General features: G+C 43.7%; 2 protein-coding genes across 6 annotated transcripts; one reads left to right on the top strand and one right to left on the bottom strand.

Moving 5' to 3' along the window:
- The first annotated feature begins 48 nt into the window (after positions 1 to 48).
- Positions 49 to 3,491, top strand: LOC100383468 (putative splicing factor 3A subunit 1). Of its 2 annotated transcripts, XM_008674976.4 has the most exons (5): positions 49 to 2,323; positions 2,409 to 2,705; positions 2,858 to 2,962; positions 3,058 to 3,112; positions 3,192 to 3,491. In XM_008674976.4, exons 1-2 carry the CDS (start codon positions 170 to 172, stop codon positions 2,676 to 2,678), a joined length of 2,424 nt encoding a protein of 807 aa, XP_008673198.1. In that variant the 5' UTR covers positions 49 to 169; the 3' UTR covers positions 2,679 to 2,705; positions 2,858 to 2,962; positions 3,058 to 3,112; positions 3,192 to 3,491. The 2 variants fall into 2 exon arrangements, with proteins under 2 accessions (XP_008673198.1, NP_001169587.1); NM_001176116.1 differs by lacking the exons at positions 2,858 to 2,962; positions 3,058 to 3,112; positions 3,192 to 3,491 and having other exon boundaries at positions 94 to 2,323; positions 2,409 to 2,769.
- Positions 3,492 to 4,787: 1,296 nt separating this feature from the next.
- Positions 4,788 to 14,475, bottom strand: LOC100279215 (uncharacterized). Of its 4 annotated transcripts, none has more exons than XM_020549665.2 (21): positions 14,148 to 14,475; positions 13,640 to 13,799; positions 13,412 to 13,527; positions 13,072 to 13,309; positions 12,132 to 12,225; positions 11,935 to 12,013; positions 11,745 to 11,830; positions 10,429 to 10,561; positions 10,287 to 10,319; positions 8,644 to 8,898; positions 8,196 to 8,273; positions 7,818 to 8,092; positions 7,298 to 7,357; positions 7,070 to 7,137; positions 6,855 to 6,960; positions 6,625 to 6,766; positions 6,297 to 6,395; positions 5,936 to 6,200; positions 5,659 to 5,726; positions 5,345 to 5,522; positions 4,788 to 5,232 (listed from the first exon to the last, which is right to left on the bottom strand). In XM_020549665.2, the coding sequence occupies exons 1-20, from the start codon at positions 14,361 to 14,363 to the stop codon at positions 5,367 to 5,369; spliced, it is 2,727 nt and encodes a 908-aa protein (XP_020405254.1). In that variant the 5' UTR covers positions 14,364 to 14,475; the 3' UTR covers positions 4,788 to 5,232; positions 5,345 to 5,366. The 4 variants fall into 4 exon arrangements, with proteins under 4 accessions (XP_020405254.1, XP_023157639.1, XP_020405256.1 ...); XM_023301871.2 differs by having other exon boundaries at positions 13,189 to 13,309; XM_020549667.2 differs by having other exon boundaries at positions 12,132 to 12,207; positions 13,189 to 13,309.
- Between the last annotated feature and the right edge of the window lie 10,181 nt (positions 14,476 to 24,656).

Raw genomic sequence — 24,656 nt, 5'->3', positions numbered from 1 at the left:
ACAATTACCGACAACCACAAGGCCACAACCCTCCAATCGTATATTCGTATGGCTGCCGTGACGGGGTCTGTCGTGTCTCGTAGGAGTGACGGGGTCTGTCGTGTCTCGACCCGACCTCCCTCCCTCCCTCCTTCCGTTCCGATCTAAACCCGCCGAAACCCTAATCCTCATGCCCGCCGCCATGGGCACCCCCATCCTGACCCTCCCCGCACCGGATGGCAACGGCACCGGTGGCGGCGACGCCAACCAGCAGCTGCTGCAGGCGCCGCCAAAGCCTCCCCCTCCCGGCGCGAAGACGGACCCCCCGGCGACGGTGGCCACCCACACGCGCACCATCGGCATCATCCACCCTCCGCCCGACATCCGCGTCATTATCGAGAAGACGGCTACCTTCGTCGCCAAGAACGGACCCGAGTTCGAGCGCCGCATCATCTCCCTCAACCAGGGCAACGCCAAATTCAACTTCCTCCAGCCCTCGGATCCCTACCACGCCTACTACCAGCACCGCGTTTCCGAGATAGCCGCTACGCCGCCCAGCGCGGACGGCCTCTCGGGCGCGGAGACTGACACGGCTCCCGCCGAAGCGCCAGCGTCGACCCCGGCCGACGGCGCCGCCGCCGTACCCGCAGATGGCGCCGCTGTGGACACAAAGGCCGACCACTCCGCGCCCTTCCGCGTGGTGCCGCCGCCCAAGGTGCTGGTGCCACCCAAGGCGGAGCTGTACACGGTGCGGCTGCCCGAGGGTATCACAGGGGAGGAGCTAGACATCATCAAGCTGACCGCCCAATTTGTGGCGCGGAACGGGAAGAACTTCCTGACGAGCCTGGCACAGCGCGAGAGCAACAACATGCAGTTCCACTTCATCCGGCCCACGCACAGCATGTTCCCCTTCTTTACGGAGCTCACAGATGCGTACTCCAGGGTGCTGAGGCCGGCAGAGGGGGTGCCTGCACTGCTAAAAGAGCTGAGGGAGGGGTCAAAGGACCTGACTACAGTGTTGGAGAGATGCTTGAACCGGTTGGAGTGGGATCGGTCGCAGGAGCAGGCAAGGCAGCAGGCAGAGGATGAGGTTGAGCAGGAACGGATGCAAATGTCAATGATTGATTGGCATGATTTTGTTGTTGTGGAGACCATTGAATTTGCAGATGATGAGTATGAAGGGCTTCCTGTGCCACTTACATTGGAGGAATTGAAGCGTCAGAAGAGGATGGAGAACTTGGGAGAGGAGGAAGCCATGGATTTGACTGAACCTGCTAAGGAGGTTGAGATGGAGATGGATGAAGAGGAGATGCAACTTGTTGAAGAAGGAATGCGGGCAGCACAGCTTGAGGAGAATGATGGAGGATCACAAGTTAATGTTGCTGGTGATGACGAGACACCTATGAGGATTGTCAAGAACTACAAGAGGCCTGAGGAGAGGATTCCTGCCGAGAGAGACCCAACTAAGTTTGTTGTCTCACCGATAACTGGAGAGCTCATTCCCATCAGCGAGATGGAGGAACACATGCGCATCTCACTCATTGATCCCAAGTACAAGGAGCAGAAAGAGAGGATGTTGGCTAAGATCAAGGAAACTACCCTTGCACCTGATGATGAAATTTCACGGAACATTGTTGGTCTTGCTCGCACTCGCCCTGATATTTTTGGGACTACTGAGGAGGAGGTGTCTAACGCCGTCAAGGCAGAAATTGAGAAGAAAAAAGATGAGCAGCCAAAGCAGGTTATTTGGGATGGTCATTCTGGTAGCATTGGTCGCACTGCTACTCATGCATTATCTCAGATTCAGGGTGGTGAGGAACAGTTTGATGCTTCCAATGTTGATGGGAGACCTGTTCCTGGTCCAGCTCCACTTGTCCGACCTGGCATGCCGCTGCCCCGACCTCCTCAGCCACTTCCTCTTGTTAATGTTCCTCGTTTTATTGCTCCACCAGCACCATACTCTGTTCCACCCCCAGGTTCTCATATGCCTGGAGTTCCACAGATGATGCCTCACATGCATCTGCACCCACAGCAGATACCTGGGCAACCGCCGATGGTTAGGATGCCAGGTCAAATGGTTCATATGCCAACCAGCATTCCTCCGCCTCCTGGCCAAACTCAGTTTATGCCTGGTCCACCACCACACACATTTGCTATGCCCCCATCATCGCACATGCCACACATGATCAATCCCATTGGAATCCCTCAGCCTCCAGCACCCCCACTGCCTCCGCAACCTCCTGCTGAAGAGCAACCGCCTCCACCCGATGAACCCGAACCTAAGAGGCAGAGAACAGACGATGGTTCTCTTATCCCAGCTGAGCAGTTCCTTGCTCAGCATCAGGTAATGGCTCTGGGAGTCCGTTTTTCTTCAATCATGCTTCTAGGCATTTTTGTTGTGGCAAGCTAATATAATCTCTTGCCTGCAGGGTCCTGCTAGCATCTCTGTATCTGTACCCAACCTCGATGAAGGGAACTTGCGAGGCCAAGTTTTGCAGATTCCTGTTCAATCACTGTCAGACACAGTTGGTAGTCTGAAGGAGCAGATTGCTGGAGAGTTACAGCTCCCTGCTAATAAGCAGAAGCTGAGTGTGAGGACTAGTTTCCTCAAAGACAACCTTACTCTTGCTTACTACAATGTGGGTCCTGGAGTGGTGATCAATCTAACACTAAGGGAGCGTGGTGGGAGAAAGAAATGAGTCTTTTGGTTCTCAGTGTAATGGCAGGTTAATGATTACAACTATACATCAGCAGCTATCATGGAGAACCTTTGTGCTGGATCTTGCTGCCATAACTTCCATATTGTTTTTCTTTTGGATGCTATGTGCAATTATTTGTGTTATGTGAACGTCGTACTTTCCTCTATATCTTGATACAGTTAAATGCTGTGAGGGGTTCTGCCTAATATGTTACTCGAGGTTGCTACTGGATGCCTACTCGGTCAAGTGCTAAATTGAATGGCTGCTCTAGCTTCTTCTACTAGGTCTTTGAGACGCCTCTATATTAAGAATGCAGATTTCTGTTTTCTATTCAACGTTATGTTTTTTCCTTGTCTTATGGTGTACATGTTATTTGTAGATTCTTCTGTACAACTTCGATGGTGGTACAATTTGTTCAGTGGTTATTTTGAAAGGTTTGGACTGATGACTGTTCTTTTAGTTTTTTTTTCATTGTGTATGATGCCACTGATTGTTCAAAATACTTTTTGACAGAATGGCTTGGCATCCATCGCGTCGCTGCTGCTGAAATATCTAAAGTAGAATTTTTTTTATTTGTTTGTATAAGCTGAAATATCTGAAGTAGGACTAGGAATTATTTTTGTTTGTTATGTACATTCTCTGGTCGTTTCCCTGTGCTATTGCCTATTGAACTGAGCTACCCTGCAAAGATTGTTGTACGCTAACCAGGTTTTTTGTACTGTATGTTCTCACAAGTCACTGTCGTACCTGTTTTTTTGGGTATAGTGTGTGTGTTGCATACAACTTTCCAGTATACGATATTATTCGTTCCCAGAGCATTATGTTTGTTAATCCTTACTTTTGTTGGTATTCTGGTAGCGGTGTGCAGGAGATTTGTTCTTAATTTGAAATTTGTCTACTCTAGGTGCATATGCTTGAATTTTTTTTTCTTAATTTGAAGTGTAACATACTAACATATGTTGGTTCCTGAGCGGAAAGAAAAATACTCATTCTCCACGCCAGATTATGAGACGACACTTCAGCTATATTCTTGTTATCCCAGAAAAGAATGCAACTATAGATTATGAATTGTGTGCGAGTTAATGACTAAGTTTTAGTAAATAGTATTCATATTTTTGTATACACATCAATTTATTATAATAATATATTTTGTAATAAATCTAATGGTATTTATTTTATATTATAAATATTGATATTTCGTTATTTATACTTGGTTAAAACACAATATATCAAAATGATACTGTAGTACTCTACTAGAGTTAGAATTGCATTTTGTTTGGTTACCCTCTGCTAAAGTTTAGCTATGTAGTTTAATTATAAAATTAATTTTACAGATGAAGACTATTAAACTAAATTAAATCTATATTTTATACTTTTAATTGATATTCAAACGTTTGATCTATATTTTATACTTTTAATTGATATTCAAACGTTTGATGTGATATGAACTTAACTTTAGTCAGAGAAAATAAATATCCGAACGTCGTTTGATATGACACAAACTAAACTTTAGTTATGGCACACCCTGTGACGATGGGAGTATCTGGCTTTCAACTGTCTAGTTCTCTTCTGTTTAAACATCGTGGAGGATGTTAAGATTGGGATAAACTATTCTCACAGATCAAGCAAGACATGATCTGTTGGCTAACTCATGTTCATTAAAACGACACTAAAGCGGTAAGACGAGTCTCACCAAGGCGTTTTATCGTTACAGTTGTGTTATCTTATTTATTAATTTAAATTACTATATGTCTATATGATTACGAAGGGGTGTTGTCTCGTATTACGCTTTATTGTCTAAAAGATAAAAAAAAAGGTCCATCATTTTGCTCCACTTACGGCCTTAATAACTATTGGCTAACTAGTTAAAATTTTGCTAAAAATAGTACATATGTCGATTGAATGCTCTAGGTCAGTTTTAGCTAAAAAAAATTAGCCCACCTATTACTTTAAATACGCTAAACTAATTTTATCTAGCTAACAGTTAACTTTTAATATCAAACAGACCTATAGATTACTCACTGGATTAAATTTAATCACCTGTTCAACATAATGTCCCGTGTAATCACCCAACAAACGTGTTCGTTCTTAGTGTGTATTCACCATCTATAAATATCCAGCATCAGTCAAGGGAAAATACAGATCAATCTTCTATTTTTCTGTTCTTGTTCTGTTTACATTCAAACACAAACACATTGTCAGCACTGTCTGTCTGAGTTAGCAATTCGGAACTCCCCAGTAACAGAGCAGAGAAGTCGATAAGAACAGAGTAAGAACATCAAGTCTCAATCTGATGTCTTCGTCTCGCTCTAATGAACACCATGGTCCATGGATGAGACCATACCACGCTGACCCAACTAGCACATTGACCTCACCGGCTGCCCGTCTCCTTCAGTCACCGCCGTCCGCCGGTCCGCCCACAGTCAGTGGCAGTGCCTCCGCATGGCAGCAAACGCCATTCGCCTCAGTGTAGCATTGTAGCCTGCCAGTGCCACCATGCGGGTCCAGAAGGCCACCACGCCCTCTTTAGTCTCTGGCAGTGGGGCATGCTTGCCTGCATGCAGAGTGATTTTACAATTGTTTCATGGGTCTTATAATATACATCATCATTTCTTCCCAAGGCGATTGAAGACACACACACGAGTGCGCCTTCCTACAAACCTTACCAATAACAAATGGTCTTGGGTCTCAGTACTTAAGCGAGTCCTCTTCGTTATGCGGGGTCTCAAGGGCAGTGACGTGATCCTTGAAACGAGCCGCGGCTTCCTCCCTCTCATCAAGCTTGCCGAGATGGTTGTATGCCATTGCCTTCAGATAGTACGCCTCTGCTGCCATCTCGTGGTACTGCATATGACACAGGATTCAGTGTGTCTGATGTCCCAAGCCCTTTATGCAATCAGCACAGCCGCACAGTTTCTAAGCAACATCTTGTGAGGCAGACAGGGGGAGTAAAGAGCACAAGCTGGATTCATCAGCTCACCTCCAATGCTTGCAGGTCTTCAGTGGCTTGGTTCAGAGGATCCAAAACAGCTTCAGGATCTTCGAGAACTGCAACAGTAAGACAGTGAAGTGGGGGGAAGTAACAAAAGAAAGAACCGTGTCCATTGTTTCGACAAGCGTAACAGGTCTAGCTTCTAGCGTCTAGGTGGATGTGTCGAGCAGACCAATATGTTGAGAGGTTTACAGTCGATGCATCACACATTAAAGGATCAGCAATAGGTTTTCCACATAATGTAACACGAAGTGTTGCAAAATACCTGAGAATTTCAGATCGGATAAATGGCACTTTGCTAAAACAACGTGAGCTCGAGCACGCAGCTCAAGCCCACCATGACCAAGAATCATGGGAAGGCTCTGGTAGACAAGACTCAGTGCCTTCTTTGCATGGCTTGATCCAAGATCCAGCCACAACTCAGCGAGAGTAAGTGTAGCTGAGGCTTCAAGCAGATCCAAGTTGAATGATTTGCAGAATGATTGGCTGGCCAACGCATAAGGAAGCCCAAGTACCGCATTGTCAGATTTCTGGGAGAATCAGAATAAAAAAAGTGTTAGCTTACACTGTACAGAATTGTAGTATTTTACCAGGTTCTTTGCAAAATAAAAAAGATGATAACTTACTTTATGTATTTCAGCAAGTAATAAAAGAACACTTGCATTCTCAACCTGCATGTTGTACTTGTAGCACGTAGAGAAAAGAGAATTGGCCACAGCTGCGGCCTGTGTGGAAAAGTCAAGTGTCACAAACAGGTTTTATTCTGTCAGTTCATGTACTGGCATGATGAAGAGAGTACTCAGAATTAGGAAGGGGAGATATCTTCCATGCAATGTGCTTGCAAGTTGCATATGTAAAAGGAAAAATGCATTATTTTCATTTTTTTCTTAATGAATGGAAAACAAATAAGATGATATGCATACTTGTGTAAATATAAGCAAGGAAGTGCACAACCTGGCTAAACTGTTTTGCGGCAAGGAGAGTGCGAGCACGCCGTACACTAAATTCTGTCTTTAGCTCAATGTCTACTCCAGAAACAGAAGATGATAACACCCCAAACTCATCACAGATTTGTTGCGCGACTTTTAGATGCCCTCTAAGTAGATCGATTTTACACAAATTAGCACATCAGATTATGGAAGCAAAATGCAACTACAAAATGAAGTGTAGAAACAGTTTTGTACCGATGAAGTGCGCGCTCATGTAGAATCTGCATTCCTAGAAGCTGGATGTGTAAACTTGTTGAGGATGGGAACTTCTTTTCAGCAAGCTTTAGAGCACAGAATGCAGCTGCAGATCAATCACATAACAGAAGGCCATAAGAAACTGTGGATAAATGCATGGCTCTTGGGACACCAGACAACCTATGGGCTATGGCACATACGTAGTTGAGTTATACCTGAATATCCTTTGAACACCGCCAGTTGTTGAATTAGCTTAACATATGCTAGTGATAACTCTGATGAACTGTAACAGAAAATACAATGGCATCACAAATCCAGGTTCACAGAGCATCGAGTTTTAAAAAGTTTGAAACTATGTGAAATAGTTAAAGGATAGTGGCAGCATAATTTATATAAAAAGTAGAACAGTTATTGAAAAGTCACTAAATTGAGCACACTCCCACCTTGCAGCATCCGCAAAGCAGGTTGCATAAACTAGAACATTCATTCGTACCATTGGAGCACTGTGAAGAGGGTTGAAAAAGTATGGAAATATTAGTTTTCTTGAAATGGTACAGGTAGAGTTAAACTCTACTTTAAGATATAATTCGATAGGGACATAAAACAACCATAAAAAAGTGACTAAATGAATTGCTGACAATTTGGCAGTAAACAAGGGAGACATGAGGATAAGGGGGTGCCTTAAAGCAACACAACACCATGATCATAAAAGGTCTTATTTTGTAGATGATAGAACTACAGAACAACCAGTGATGTACAGACCCTGTTGTTTCTAATATAAATTCCTGGTACCAGATAAAATATGAATCAACAGTGTTCACAATGAGTCAAGCGCTTTAAAATTGTTCATCAAGTATATGCTCTTGCTTAGTTGCAAGATTGACCCACCCTTTTTCCCAAATACGACACTGTATAAGAGTACTATGAAAATTGAATCCTGACATAACAGAAATAGATAAGTACCTCCCATAGTGCTCCCAAGCGGTAGCTCTCAGCAAATATGCTGAGCCAGCTAATTGCAATATTGATGCAGGTACTGGACTTGGTTGTGCATGATAATGGAAATTGTCGAAGTCATTAATATGTATTTTTTTGGTGTTCTTTGAACTGCTACGCCATGAATCAGAAGTGGCGGATAGATTCCTAAGCCAAGAAGTGCTAAAACTACCATTATCATTTGAAGTAGATAGAACATCTGCTCCAAAGTCAGTCAACACACGGGAACCTAACCTTAGATTCTGCCAAAAAAGAAGCAGGAGAAATTATACTTTAATATAGAAGCAAACTTATACAGCTGTTATAAAGGTGGGCATAAAATGTTTTGGAGTAAATGCAGCATACCTTACAGACATCTGCAGGACATGTTCTAAGCTTTGTAGATGCATTAGGGCCGAAAGAGACTAGTGGCCTTTGGACATGCTGGCAAACCAAGGAAGAAAAGGTCCATAAACAAGGATGCTCTGAATTGAAGCACACAAGTCTGTTCTTAAGTCACATCTAGTATTCCCAAGATCAAAGTGACAGATGCCATAGTAACAGTAATACAAATACAATGATAACTACACTGTAAGTTTGAAGCTGTGTATCTTGTTCAAATGTTGGCATAACTATGGCAGGAGAAGGCACGGGAGGATAAGCAGATAAATTTAAACATGGCTAGGTAAAGAGATCTTCCTAAATCCTAATATCAAACAGTAATAAATAGTAAAAACTAGTAGCAGATTTTTTTCCTCGAGCACACAACAGAGTTGTGTATCATTATACTAAGAAAAAAGGGTAGATATCATACCTTCAGATCAAATTTTGCAAGCGAAAGGTGATCAAAGGATAGTAAACTTGGAAGTTTCAATGCATCAGCTCTCTTGAGTGATCGCTTTAAAAGAACAAGTAACTGTTGCTGAATGGATAATGGTGTGCCTAGTCCAATATTGGTCCCAAGTGAATATGGAGAACTGATTATTCCAACTGTGTTTGAGATGCCTATCTTTGATAATAGATTAGAAATGGCTCCTAATACATAGGCAAGGCATGAATCATCATTATTCTGAAAAAAACAAAATGCTAGAATCCGTTAACACAATTGAAGACCACATGTTAGTCTGTGTAAACATTTAATATTTTTGGGAAATAAAATACAATTCACTTTTGTTCAAAAGTATGCACAAGATCTTACCAAGTATCCCTAGTTTTAGGGATCTGAACATTAGGAAAACTGGACTCTAATGAACCAAGGGGCTTGCACAAGGGACAATTACACTAAAAAGATCAAGTAAAATACATTTACGGTCCTTAAAAACTTGTTTACCTGTGGCATCCCAGCACACAAACTTTAAAGTGTGTCATCCCGGTACACAAACTTTAAAGTGTGTCAGCCTGGTCCTTAATCGATGTTCGGGTCTCAATTAGGTCCAAACGAGTCATGGTTGACATATGGACCCTACATGCCGGCATGTGTATCTCTTTCATCTCTCTTTTCTAGGTTCTCTTTCACCGGACATGAGAAAAGAGAAAGAAAAGAGGTACACATGTTGACATGTGGGGTCCATATGTCAACCACGACCCGTTTGGATCTAACTGAGACTCGAACAATGATTAAGGACAGGGTTGACACACTTAAAAAGTTTGTGGACCGGAATACACAGAGCGACAAGTTTAAGGACCGGAAATGTATTTTACTCAAAAAGAACCATCAGGTCACCTTGGCAGTTCGAGGTCCAGGAAACATACAGGTGGAATACACATTTAGGTTAAGAAACGGATGGGACCAAACTGAAAACTCAATAATAAGGAATGTATTTTTAGAGTTATGCTACAGTCACAACATGTTGGGACAAGGAGTGTCAAATTTCTGGAAGACTGAGGAGATTTTATCATGCTATCAGGTGACAATTTTATTTAAAAGAATTTTTTTATGGAAAAACATGAAAATTAAAATATAATGTTGTGAGGAAATGTCTGACTGGACTAGGAAAATCCAAAACACTCTGCCAGAATCATCTTAGCAGTAGCAAAATTGTGAAAGGGCCTCAAACTGAGTTTGTTAGGTGGTCTGAGAGGTCCTAAGTTCGACTCCGTGAGAGCGAATTTCAGGTTGAGGTTAACAAATCCTCTCGTATGTCTCACGCCAAAGCATAGGTCTAAGGCACGGCCCGGATCGCGGTCATTCACATACGGGCTACGGTGCCACTGTGTATGGATGGGACAAGGATTCGGAGGTTTTCTCGACCTGCGTGAGAAGGCCTTCTTAATGTAATACTTGGAGATTGTCTTACCCCTCCCCCCCCCCCCCCCCCCACCCCCGTGGGTCGAGTTTCTTAGCAGTAGCTAAGTTACGCCTTCCTCATAAACCACTAGCAGTTTGATACAAACTTAAGTTTCATACAAATATTGGATGCAATCATATTCCAAAAAGATAACAATTCAATAACTTACCATTTGAGAAACACGGACTGCTTCTGCAAATGCCTGGTAAAAAGCAACCAAGCAGGACATAAACAATTTGCAATGAAACAAGTAGGTCTAGAAAGTGATGAGCTAACAGTACAAAACAAGAAAACTAAATGAGTTACACTACCTCTAGGGCTTTCTTAGGATGTCCAAAGTAACAATGCAAGTTGCCTAAGCATAGCAGAGCACTCTCATACTTTCCAACAACAATATCTTGCACCTGAGACAGAGAACGACCAAAAAGTCCTTGCATCCCTGCACTACATCAACCAGATAGAATAACCAAATAAGAACATGCTTACAAGAGGTGCATATGTTTCCAACGAAAGTTCATACGAAACTTGTCATATGACCATTGTTTTCAGATCGCCTGATCGTCTGATTGATGCCACTGGGCGATCAGACGATTAGTCGCAATTAGGCGACGATCAGGGTGGTTAGTCGCCCCTGATCGACCCTAATCGTCCCCCTGGTCGTCCTGTGTATTTCCAGGACATATATATAGATATAGACATATATAACACTATATATAGATATATACTTATATAGAGCACAAGTATATACAAGGCAGCAGTATAAATAGTCCAAAATAGCAGTATGAATACTTGAATAGTCCAAAACAGCAGTACATCTCCAGCAACAAGTCTATATGAAACTGTGAAACTGCAATTCTACAACTTACTAGACCATGACCAATAAGGCAACACCTATATGAGATCATCATACAACTGAAGTCTGAAGTCTTAACTGAAGTCTTAACTGAAGTCTGAAACTATGAACTGAAGTCTGAACCGAACAGCAGTATGAACTGAAGTCTGAACCCTGAGTAATTAATGCAACTGAACGCTAACCAGACAACTAATCGCTACATATCGCCGACTAGTCGGACAATATGGACGATCAGATCTCCTGATCGAATCGACCCCCTTATCGAGCATTGATTACCGATCAGCCCGACTAATCGCGGTTAGTCGGACGATCTGAAAACAATGCATATGACAAACGCTTCTTAACTTGGAAGAGAAAAATACTCCAGGATTTAGCTAGCAAGGCCACCAAAACGGTTAATATTTTTGAGAAAAAATTAACTAGGAAATAAAAGAGTTACAGTAGTTAATGAATAGTCCTGTGGTGGTTTCACCTGACACCTGTGCCTTCATGATCTAGCAGACTAGCACGAGTGCAGGCTGAATATCAGGACCTTGTAACTTCTATTATCACAATTTAAGCCATCTTGCTAATACAAAAAGTAACAGAGATTGAGGTAAATAGAAAAGGCAGCATTCTTAATATGCAAACAGAAAGGCCATGTAGTACATTAAAACACTAGATATTAGCATTCCTCAATTTGGTACCTATAACTGGCATACTTATACAAAACTACAGAAAAATGGTTAAAATATGAGGCATACTCCATCATACAGTAAGGGCAGTGCAGCTAACCTGTAATCAAAGTAGCGGTGAAGATTATCCAGTGAAGCAACATAGTCATCATGGTAAAGAGCATTCAAGTACTGCAAGAATTGAACCTGGCAAGCAGAACACAGATACAAAAATTCACATGATTAGGAAATGTTCATCCTTCCCCGAATTCTCCTAGAAAATTTAAGGTGTATTCTGTGCCATAACTTACACGATGAAGCTCCGGAGCTAATGTTTGAAGCTGTGTCATAGTGGCATTAAATAAATTCAAAGGCACTGATCCAGGATCCCTGTAATAACAGAGTTGTCACTAAAGACTGCTTTATCTTTCATGTCCTTTTAAAGGAGTAGAACAAGTTTGTGGCAGTATTAGCTATTTATGACTATATGTAGGAACTGGATTCTCACTTCTCAAGAATATCAGCTTGTTGGTTAAGATATGCCTCTAATTGCCACCTTGATCTCAGACAGGTTGGGTTGTCATCTGCTTTAAAAGTATTAGCTAACATAGAAAAAAAAAGGAATGCAATTATAATTGTCAACCAAAAAAACTTTGATGCCCAGATAAAACCAAAATAACTCTACATAGTGATATTACATACAGTACAGAAAAGCTGATTTATAAGGCAGAAAATCATTAGCCTAATCTATTTGGTGTTTGAATCAGCCTCCTTGCAAAATAAAAGGTAAGGTTGCCCAAAATTTCCCTGCCGGAGTCCACAATATGTAGGAACTTTCAGAACTCAGTATGCCCTAATGTATTTAGTAATACATACCAATTAACTAGCATGAGTAAAAAAACAAAAGATCATAATTGTACAAAAATATATATATAAGCTGCAAATGCTCCACTTCTTCAGTAGTGCAATGGTATTTGAGAGAAACATGGCACTGGCAGTGAATGCTCTAGGCCAAACAATGGCAATGAATGCTGTAGGCCAAACAATTATATAGTTAATTAATTATGACATAAAAGTAAGATGAACACTGATGCAGCTAGATGCGAGCCAACCTTGCCCCATGCCAAAGTTGTAACAGATCAGGAGGTAATCTCGTCAAGCTTGGAATTAAAATAAAATACTTGAAACGGATACTGTTTCTTAGAATCGGAATAAATTCATGCAGTGAATAGCCCTTCCCAGGATCCCATATTACAGCCAAAAAAGGAAGAAACTAACTAGATGCCAGGAAAAAATTGAGATAGATAGTCCATCCAGGTTGTGACCATCACTTTTCTTTTCATTCTGGAGTTTGACCATTTTTTGTGTGTGCTTTAACATTTATTTTTTGGCATATTTAATACTTCCATCAAAATCAAAGCAGCAAACATGGCAGGGTTCAAGTATACCGTTGTCAAAGTCATAGGGTGACATTGATGCACGAGTTAAAGTTGAAGAACTCTCCCCCATATGATGCTCAGAGGCATAACCCTGATGAAATTTGTCAAATATACCAGCGTGCGAACCTATGTCTGCATCCATCAAGTTGCCCATTTCACTATTGAAGTCCTCATGTTCTGCCAGGTCATATGAAGCATCAGCAGAGTTACAGTACATGACAAGATCTGCCAACAGATGGCATACACCCTAGAAAATTTTTCAGTTAACAACATCAGCACTTTAAATAAGAAAAAAGGGACCAACACATGATGAAAAAACATCGTGAATGCCTTTTACTACTCTTAGCACCTCAAAGGTCATTGAGTTGAAGGCAAGTATGCAGCAACGAAGAAATACTCCAAGTTGGCTATTTGGATCCAAGAATACATCTTCTGCACTCGCACCCTCTGGTGCAGTGAACACACCTGGCCAAAAGAAATATCATTCCAGAGCAAGCTGTCAATTTGAACGCCTCTTTATGATGGAAACATAAATACGTCAAAACATCCATCCATCCCCACATCATGTGAATCTCACCTCGTAGCTTATCAAAGAAGTTGAACAAGTCATCAGGTGAGTTGAGTGCTGACAGGGCACTTGTCAGCTGCTCGCAGAACCAACCATTAGTCAAATCATCCACTGCCCTCAGCTGCTTCAAAAATTCTTCCAGTGGAGGCTCCAGAAAATCATCGCATGACTACAAAATTATTGAAGTAAGAGGACCTGTGTATCTACCACAATATCAACTGCAACATTGACTGACTGTGCAATCCGTGACGGCCATCTATACATAACCAGACATCACATCACTGTTTTGTTTATTTTGCTTGAACTTAAATGGTAGACGGTTGAGCATAAATGCAATTACTACGGGGGGAAAATCATAGGACCAATGCCTAAATCCTCGAGACCCTAATGCCCCAATCCAAAGCGCTCACTCCACATCACCAAATACAAGTACAGCACAGGGCAGAGCAATCATTACAAGCAGCAACATCTCGAAAATTCGAGCGGGGAGCAAGCGAGAAAGCGCGCGAGGACGTACCCGGGTGAGCGTAAACAGGAAGAGTCCGAGGCGGTTGTGGTGAGTGAGGGACTCGAAGGGGAAGGGCGGCACGACGTCGCCCCCGGCCTGCGCCGCCGGCGCAAAGACCTGCACGAGGTGGCACACCGCCATCTTGTGCGGCGTCAGCTCCAGGAGCGCCGTGCCTGTGCCGCCACCGTCCGCCGCCCCGCCGCCGACCCCCGCGAACAAGTTCATGGCTCCGCCCGCCACCGGCAGAGAGAAAGGAGGGTTTTATTTTATTTTATTTTATTTATTTCTCTTCCGCGTCTTGTCTCGGTTCGGAATGAAGTGAAGCGGACTGTGGCCTACCTAGTACCTACTGGCTTGGGGCGAGATTTGAAAAATGCACGCGTCAGGCTTCGCTAAAATGTTCACCGATTGCTATAAGACCCATATTGCTTCATAGGTTATGTTTTTAACATTATATAGACTAAAATACCTTTTATATATACACACAAATTGTGATCCAAAATAAAAATAAACCATATTCCTTCGTCAATAACTCAATATAATAATCATACCCATAAGAACCAATCAAGCACATAACGGAAGCACAATGCATACAAAGTCCCTTTAAAAGCCAAACAAAGTAGTTGAAATAATAGGCATATAACATAGAAAAGAAATTAAATGGAGATGTGTAGCTGCAGCATCATGCAGTGATCAATTTATGTGGTGACAAATCCATGATACAACAATTCTTTCTTTTATAATATTAAACCACATGTTTTCATGATTCAACGGTTTTCATCGTCATCGTTTTTGAAAGAAAAAATTCCTTAGACTTCCTTGTAATCAACCAGCCGTCGAAACCACACATACCTCCGTTTCCGCATCACGAGTGCTCACTTTCGTCCCATCTTCTTGAACGGTCCCAAACCCTAGGTAGGCCAAGCTCAATCGCCCCACCACAGCTACGACCAGGCGCCCGACGTGACGCGGAGCCTTTGCTAGGGGCTCTTCATGACGTCCTTCGCACTCCCACTGGATCGACAATCATGGAGTTCCCACACCACCACCATGGCCACCGCCACGACGAGGAGGAGGATGATCGTTGGGGCCTACCTCGCTTAGCCTATGACCAGCCGCCGCCACCCGATCCGTACGCCCAACCTTCGCCCGAGTCCACGTACCCCAAGGCCACAGGGAAGAAGGCTACGCGCAACGTCACGCACGAGGTCGGCGACGAGAGGCCTCACTATGGCAGTGGTGATCTTGATGGTGCCTATGGACGCGGTGAAATCGAGTAAGGCCACTGTTGGAACTTGCACGCGCTCCCCGTGCTCTTCGAAGCGCGGACCGCTCTTCAGGCCTTTGCACCCTCCAGTCCTTGACCCTTCGACATTGTGGTTTCTTGAGCAAGGGGGCATTGCGCCTTTGCCCCAACATCCACGAGGGTTGTCCACACCATGGCGGTAGCGGATCCCAGTACGACCACGAGACACGCCCGCACCACGGGGACAGGACGTCGTCGATATCAGAGGCGCACAACATGGTCGCCATCCTGCTATCACGTGAAGCTGAAGGATTCTACGACTTCTTCTCCTACGGACGCGGTGGCTTCGAGTACGGCCACAAGGGTTGTCCACACCACGGCGCGACGAATCCCAGTACGACCACGAGACACGCCCGCACCACGGGGGTAGGGCGCCGCTGATATCAGAGGCGCATGACATGGCCAACATCCCGCAGCCATGCGAAGCTGGGGGTTCTATGGCTTCTTCTCCTGCGCCCATCTCACCCCACCCGTCCATTGTGAGGATCTTTGCCACGCCGATGAAGCATTTTGTTTCGCATTTGGTGGTATGTGCTCTTTTTAAAGTTTAATATGACACAAGTTGTGTGCATCATTTCTGCAGTATCAGGAGGAAGGATGCGAATGGCGCTTCTCAGGAAGGCAGTTACTTTGAAATCGAGGTGAGGTTTTCAACCACACATTTGAATGCGCTAGCAAAATTGGAGTTAGTTTGTATTGGTGTAGTAGTTATTCAATTTGTTTTGCACTTTTGAGTTGAATTGCAACCTTGCAATAACTCATCGCAACACATGGGCATTGTACTATTAATACTTACATGGCAAAAGATTACAAATCTTTGTGGCTCTGGATGTAGGCAAAAGGCTATATTATCCTTCCTTAAACAAGATAAAGAGACAGACTTAATGTCGATTGTCTATGAAACATGCAAGGTAACATCGTAACATATGGGGACTAAGTTCACACACCATAAACCAGCTGTAAGATATGAAATACTATATCAGGTTGCTAGAAAAAATATTAGTATTGGTTTTTAGGAGTATGTTTATTATATTGGTGATAAAATTTGGTATATTTTTATTTTGGATCTATATTTGTCTTTACTATATTAAAGCACTAGTTTCAACGGTCGTTGAAAGGGAAATGTGTCCTTGGGCAATTTCTATAAATGTTTTGGTGATTAGATGTCCAACACATATTATTTTTAAGGTGATGTATATTAAGTGTTAAAGAAGTGCAAATCAAGAATCAAGGTATGACTCTAGCCTTAGTGAATTGTTTTTGATACTAACATATTCCCCTTAGTGCTAGGAACAATATCAAATCAAATGAGAGTGGAGTGGAGAAGTTTGGCTGAGTCCAGCCAAACTTGCACCAGCCTTCGGTGCACCGGACTGTGTCCGGTGCACAGGCTGGTTCAGCAGCGAACTCGCTGCTCTCGGGAATCGGCGAGGGCGTCGTGGCTAAAAATCACCGGACTGTCCGGTGGCGCACCGGACTGTCCGGTGAGCCAGCAACGCCCATGCCAATAGTCGGTAACGCGATCAGCGAGCGAGCGTGGCCAGAGCCAACGGTTACCAGGCCGCACCGGAATGTCCGGTGTGCACCGGACAGTGTCCATTGCGCCAAGGGGACCAAAGACTCAACGGTCAGCTTCGCCAGAAGAGGAAAGAAATTGGGCACTGTTCATGTCCGGTGGTGCACCGGACTATCCGGTGCGCCAACTGACAGAAGGCAAGAATTGCCTACCTAATGGAGATCCAGCGACTCCTAGCTGCCTTAGAGCTATAAAAGGGACCCCTAGCGCATGGAGCACCACACCAAGCCTCCATTGAACGTCCTAAGACGCCTAGACTCCGCAAACACGCATTCGGATCATCGTGACTGAGATTCGAGCACTAGTTGTGTTGTGAACTTGTTGCACTGTTCTTGTGTGCTCTCTTCTTGTGTGTGTATCATTGTTGCGATTTTAGCTCGTGCGCGTGTTTCTTTCCCTCCCTTACTCTTGTGGATTTTCTTGTGAACAACATTGTAAGGGTGAGAGGCTCCAACTTGTGGAGATTCCTCACAAACGGGAAACATCTACTAAGGAAGAAAATCGTGGTACTCAAGTTTGATCATTAGATCACTTGAGAGGGATTGAGTGCAATCCTTGACCGATGGAGGTCACCACAACGTGGAGTAGGCATTGGCCGAACCACGGGATAAAATCATCGTGTCTTTTGTGTCACTTTTTATTGTGATTGGTTTCTCTTCTTGAGTTCTCGCTCAATCACTTGTGATACTGTTCCTAAGTTCAATAATCATTCTAAAGGAACAATCAAGTGAAGAGTTCTCGCTATAGCATCTTGGATTAATATTAATAACATTTCATAACCAAGTTTTGGGCTATTTAGTGTTGTTATTTACAGGATCACCTATTCACCCCCTCTAGGTGCTCTCAATTGGTATTGGAGCTGTACTCTTCATTTAGGGACTAACCGCCCGAAGAGATGGATCCTAAAGGCAAGGGGATGGTGATCAACAACAAGGAGAAGGAGACCCTCTACGAGCCAAAAGACGACAAGCCCACTGACTCAAGCTCGAGTCACAAGAAGAGGGATGGAAAGAAGAAGAGGCGCATTAAGAAGATTATCTACTACGACAGCGACGCCTTCTCTTCTTCACCAAGGGATGACGACGACGAAGACTCTTTGTCGAAAAAGAAAACGATTAATCAAAACTATTCTTTTGATTATTCTCGCATCCCTTATAACTCAAATGCCCATTTACTATATATTCCACTTGGAAAACCCCCACACTTTGATGGAGAGGATTATTCATTTTGGAGTCATAAAATGCGTAGTCATTTATTTTCTCTCCATCCTAGTATCTGGGAGATTATTGAAAATGGAATGCATTTTGATAGCACTGACATTCATGTGTTCATCAATGAGCAAATACATAAAATTCACAAGCTACTACTGTTTTGTTAGCATCTCTATGCAGGGATGAATATAACAAAGTGAGTGGTTTGGATAATGCCAAACAAATATGGGACACCCTCAAAATCTCTCACGAGGGTAATGATGCCACCATGATTACCGAGATGGAACTGGTGGAAGGCGAGCTGGGGAGATTCACTATGATAAGGGGAGAAGAGCCAACTCAAACGTACAACAGGCTCATGACACTTGTCAACAAAATTCGAAGCTATGGGAGCACAAGATGGACGGATCATGACGTCGTCCGACTCATGCTAAGGTCATTTATCGTTATTGATCCTCATCTTGTAAACCTTATTCGTGAGAACCCCAGGTACACCAAGATGACGCCCGAGGAAATCCTCAGAAAATTCGTGAGCGGGTGCATGATGGTGAAAGAAGCAAGTTATGTGGACGATGCCTTAAACGGACCACTTCCTGCCTACGAGCCGCAACCCGTTGCTCTCAAAGCAACCTGAAAGGGAATTAGGCTTACACCTATTTCCTAATTGATTTTGGTGGTTGAATTGCCCAACACAAATAATTGGACTAACTAGTTTGCTCTAGTCTATAAGTTCTATAGGTGCCAAAGGTTCACAATAAGCCAATAAAAAGACCAAGAAAGGGATTCAAACAAGAGAGCAAAAGGCAACCTGAAAGGCACCCTGGTATGGCGCACCGGACTGTCCAGTGTGCCACCGGACAGTGTCCGGTGCACCAGGGTACTCGAGGATGAACTCTTCACCTTCACGAATTTTCAGAGGAGCTCCGCTATAATTCACCGGACTGTCCGGTGCACCACCGGACAGTGTCCGGTGCCCCAAGGGAGAGCAACTTTGAACTCGCCAGCTTCGGGAATCCGCTCCGCTATAATTCACCGGACTGTCCGGTGTGACAGCGGAGCAATGGCTACTTCGCGCGCAACGGTTGACTGCAACGCATTAAATGCGCGCCTGCGCGCAGAGGAGCAGTGCACGCGTGGGTGGCACACCGGACAGCCTACAGGGCCTGTCCGGTGCACCACCAGACAGCCAGGCGGGCCCACAAGTCAGAGCTCCAACGGTCGGAACCCAACGGCCAGGTGACGTGGCTGGCGCACCGGACTGTCCGGCGCGCCCGTCAACAGTAGCCTCCACCAACGGTCAAGTTTGGTGGTTGGGGCTATAAATACCCCAACCACCCCCACATTCAAGTCATCCAAGTTTTTCACCTTCCAACTACTTACAAGAGCTCTAGCATTCAATTCTAGACACAACCAAATAGATCAAATCCTCTCCCAACTCCACACAAAGCTCTAGTGATTAGAGAGAGAGATTTGTTGTGTTCTTTTGAGCTCTTGCGCTTGGATTGCTTCTTTCTCTCATTCTTTCTTGAAATCAACTCAATTGTAACCGAGGCAAGAGACACCAATTGTGTGGTGGTCCTTGCGGGGAAGTTTGGTTCCCATTTGATTGAGAAGAGAAGCTCACTCAGTCTGAGGGTCCGTTTGAGAGAGGGAAAGGGTTGAAAGAGACCCGGTCTTTGTGACCACCTCAACGGGGAGTAGGTTTGAGAGAACCGAACCTTGGTAAAACAAATTCTTGTGTCACACTCTTTATTTGCTTGCGATTTGTTTTACGCCCTCTCTCAGACTCGTTTTTATTTCTAACACTAACCCGGCTTGTAGTTGTGATTAAGTTTGTAAATTTCAGATTCGCCCTATTCACCACCCCTCTAGGCGACTTTCAATTGGTATCAGAGCTCGGTGCTTCATTAGAGCCTAACCGCTCGAAGTGATGTCGGGAGATCACGCCAAGAAGGAAATGGTGACCGGCGAGAAGCCCGCTACAAGCCACGGGAAGGCTCCATCGGGAGAGTCCTACAACAAAGGGAAGGGGAAGGGAAAATCCCCTTCACACAAGTCGCGTCGGAGCGGTGACAAGAAGAAGAAGATGAGGAAGGTGGTCTACTACGAGACCGACTCCTCGTCGCCATCCACCTCCGGCTCCGACACGCCATCCGTAACTTCTAAGTGCCATGAGCGCAAGAAGTTTAGTAAGATCCCCCTACGCTATCCTCGCATTCCTAAACATACGCCTTTACTTTCCGTCCCATTAGGCAAACCACCAATGTTTGATGGTGAAGATTATGCTAGGTGGAGTGATTTGATGCGATATCACCTAACCTCACTCCACAAAAGTATATGGGATGTTATTGAGTTTGGTGTACAGGTACCATCCGTAGGGGATGAAGATTATGATGAGGACAAAGTGGCCCAAATCCAACACTTCAACTCCCAAGCCACAACTATACTCCTCGCCTCTCTAAGTCGGGAGGAGTATAATAAGGTGCAAGGGTTGAAAAGTGCTAAGGAGATTTGGGACACGCTAAAGACCGCACACGAAGGAGACGAGGTGACGAAAATCACCAAGCGGGAAACAATCGAGGGGGAGCTAGGTCGCTTCCGTCTTCGCCAAGGGGAGGAGCCACAAGACATGTACAACCGGCTCAAAACCTTGGTAAACCAAGTGCGCAACCTCAGAAGCAAAAAATGGGATGACCACGAAATGGTTAAGGTTATTCTAAGATCCCTCGTTTTTCTTAACCCTATGCAAGTTCAATTAATTCGAGGAAATCCTAGATATACACTAATGTCTCCCGAGGAAGTGATAGGAAACTTTGTGAGCTTTGAATTGATGATCAAATGCTCAAAGAAAATCAACGAGCTAGATGGCCCCTCCACATCCAAAGCACAACCGGTTGCGTTCAAGGCAACGAAGGAGAAGAAGGAGGAGTCTACATCGAGTAGAACACCCATCGACGCCTCCAAGCTCGACAACGAGGAAATGGCGCTCATCATCAAGAGCTTCCGCCAAATCCTCAAGCAAAGGAGGGGGAAGGACTACAAATCCCGCTCCAAGAAAGTATGCTACAAATATGGTAAGCCCGGTCATTTTATTGCAAAATGTCTATTATCTAGTGATAGTGACAGGGGCGACGACAAGAAGGGGAGAAGAAAGGAGAAGAAGAGATACTACAAGAAGAAGGGCGGCGATGCCCATGTTTGCCGGGAGTGGGACTCCGACGAGAGCTCCACCGACTCCTCTGACGAGGACGCCACAAACATCGCCGTCACCAAGGGTCTTCTCTTCCCCAACGTCGGCCACAAGTGCCTCATGGCAAAGGACGGCAAAAGGAAGAAGGTAAAATCAAGATCCTCCACCAAATATGAAACCTCTAGCGATGAGGATAATGCTAGTAATGAGGAGGATAACTTGCGCATTCTTTTTGCCAACCTAAACATGCAACAAAAAGAAAAATTAAATGAATTGATTAGTGCTATTCATGAGAAGGATGATCTCTTGGATACCCAAGAGGACTTCCTTATTAAAGAAAATAAGAAGCATGTTAAGATTAAAAATGCTTACGCTCTAGAAGTAGAAAAATGTGAAAAACTATCTAGTGAGCTAAGCACTTGCCATGAGACTATTGACAACCTTAGAAATGAGAATGCTAGTTTAATTGCTAAGGTTGATTCAAATGCTTGTGATGTTTCAATTCCCAATCTTAGAAATGATAATGTTGATTTGCTTGCTAAGATTGAAGAATTGAATATTTCTCTTGCTAGCCTTAGAATTGAAGATGAAAAATTGCTTGCTAAGGCTAAAGAATTAGATGTTTGCCGTGCTTCCATTTCCGACCTTTGAAGTAAAAATGATATATTGCATGCTAAGGTTGTAGAATTAAAATCTTGCAAAACCTCTACATCTACCGTTGAGCATACTTCCATTTGTACTAGATGTAGAGACATTAATGTTGATGCTATCCATGATCACCTAGCTTTAATTAAGAAACAAAATGATCACATAGCTCAACTTAATGCTAAGATTACCGAGCATGACTTAGAAAATGAAAATTTTAAATTTACTAGAAGCATGCTCTATAGTGGGAGACGCCCTGGCATAAAGGATGGCATTGGCTTCCAAAAGGGGGACAATGTCAAACTTAATGTCCCTCCTAAAAGGTTATCTAATTTTGTTAAGGGCAAGGCTCCCATGCCTCAGGATAACGAGGGTTACATTTTGTACCCTGCCGGTTATCCCGAGAGCAAAATTAGGAGAATTCACTCTAGGAAGTCTCACTCTGGCCCCAATCATGCTTTTATGTATAAGGGTGAGACATCTAGTTCTAGGCAATCAACCCGTGCAAAATTGCCTAAGAAGAAAACCCCAACTGCATCAAATGATCATGACATTTCATTTAAAACTTTTGATGCATCTTATGTTTTAACTAACAAATCCGGCAAGGTAGTTGCCAAGTATGTTGGGGGCAAACACAAGGGATCAAAGACTTGTGTTTGGGTACCCAAAGTTCTTGTATCTAATGCCAAAGGACCCAAAACCATTTGGGTACCTAAAGTCAAGAACTAAACTTGTTTTGTAGGTTTATGCATCCGGGGGCTCAAGTTGGATCATCGATAGCGGGTGCACAAACCACATGACAGGGAAGAAGAAAATGTTCTCCTCCTACGAGAAAAACCAAGATCCCCAACGAGCTATTACATTCGGGGATGGAAATCAAGGTTTGGTCAAAGGATTGGGTAAAATTGCTATATCTCCTGACCATTCTATTTCCAATGTTTTTCCTGTGGATTCTTTAGACTACAATTTGCTTTCCGTTTCGCAATTATGTCAAATGGGCTACAACTGTCTTTTTACTGATTTAGGTGTCACTGTCTTTAGAAGAAGTGATGATTCAATAGCATTTAAGGGAGTGTTAGAGGGTCAGCTATACTTAGTAGATTTTGATAGAGCTGAACTCGACACTTGCTTAATTGCTAAGACTAACATGGGCTGGCTCTGGCACCGCCGACTAGCACATGTTGGAATGAAGAATCTTCATAAGCTTCTAAAGGGAGAGCACATTTTAGGATTAACAAATGTTCATTTTGAGAAAGACAGGATTTGTAGCGCATGCCAAGCAGGGAAGCAAGTTGGTGTTCATCATCCGCATAAGAACATCATGACGACTGACAGGCCACTGGAGCTCCTACACATGGACCTATTCGGTCCGATAGCTTACATAAGCATCGACGGGAGTAAGTACTGTCTAGTTATTGTGGATGATTATTCTCGCTTCACTTGGGTATTCTTTTTGCAGGAAAAATCTCATACCCAAGAGACCTTAAAGGGATTCTTGAGACGGGCTCAAAATGAGTTCGGCTTAAGGATAAAAAAGATTATAAGCGACAACGGGACGAAGTTCAAGAACTCTCAAATTGAAGGCTTCCTTGAGGAGGAGGGCATCAAACATGAGTTCTCTTCTCCCTACACCCCACAACAAAATGGTGTAGTGGAGAGGAAGAATAGAACTCTATTGGACATGGCAAGAACCATGCTTGATGAATACAAGACTTCGGATCGTTTTGGGCTGAGGCGGTCAACACCGCCTGCTACGCCATCAACCGGTTGTATCTACACCGAATCCTCAAGAAGACATCATACGAACTCCTAACCGGTAAAAAGCCCAATATTTCATATTTTAGAGTCTTTAGTAGCAAATGCTTTATTCTTGTTAAAAGAGGTACAAAATCTAAATTTGCTCCTAAGACTGTAGAAGGCTTTTTACTAGGATATGATTCAAACACAAGAGCATATAGAGTCTTTAACAAGTCCTCAAGACTAGTTGAAGTTTCTTGTGACGTTGTGTTTGATGAGACTAACGACTCTCAAGTAGAGCAAGTTGATCTTGATGAGATAGGTGATGAAGAGGCTCCGTGCATCGTGCTAAGGAACATGTCCATTGAGGATGTGTGTCCTAAGGAATCCGAAGAGCCTCCAAATGCACAAGATCAACCATCCTCCTCCACACAAGCATCTCCACCAACTCAAAATGAGGATGAGGCTCAAGTTGATGAAGGAGAAGATCAAATAGATGAGCCACCTCAAGATGATGGCAATGATCAAGGGGGAGATGCAAATGATCAAGTCAAGGAGGATGAAGAACCAAGACCGCCACACCCAAGAGTCCACCAAGCAATCCAACGAGATCACCCCGTCGACACCATCCTCGGCGACATTCATAAGGGGGTAACCACTAGACCTCGTGTTGCACATTTTTGTGAGCATTACTCTTTTGTTTCCTCTATTGAGCCACACAGGGTAGAGGAAGCACTACAAGATTCGGATTGGGTGGTGGCGATGCAAGAGGAGCTCAACAACTTCACTAGGAACGAGGTATGGCATTTGGTTCACGTCCTAATCAAAATGTTGTAGGAACCAAGTGGGTGTT

Source organism: Zea mays, chromosome 3, assembly GCF_902167145.1.
Source record: "Zea mays cultivar B73 chromosome 3, Zm-B73-REFERENCE-NAM-5.0, whole genome shotgun sequence".
Classification (NCBI taxonomy): domain Eukaryota; kingdom Viridiplantae; phylum Streptophyta; class Magnoliopsida; order Poales; family Poaceae; genus Zea; species Zea mays.
This window is presented reverse-complemented; position numbering and strand designations above follow the sequence as displayed.

Bases quoted from the DNA above. Each gene is read 5' to 3' on its own strand.
- LOC100383468 (XM_008674976.4), top strand. From the start codon at position 170: ATGCCCGCCGCCATGGGCACCCCCATCCTGACCCTCCCCGCACCGGAT. The intron at 2,324-2,408 runs GTAATGGCTCTG...TCTTGCCTGCAG, and splicing joins AGTTCCTTGCTCAGCATCAG to GGTCCTGCTAGCATCTCTGT.
- LOC100279215 (XM_020549665.2), bottom strand. From the start codon at position 14,363: ATGAACTTGTTCGCGGGGGTCGGCGGCGGGGCGGCGGACGGTGGCGGC. The intron at 10,562-11,744 runs GTTAGCTGCACT...TGGTTGATGTAG, and splicing joins CACCGCTACTTTGATTACAG to TGCAGGGATGCAAGGACTTT. The intron at 8,093-8,195 runs GTATGCTGCATT...CTTTTTTGGCAG, and splicing joins GTCCTGCAGATGTCTGTAAG to AATCTAAGGTTAGGTTCCCG.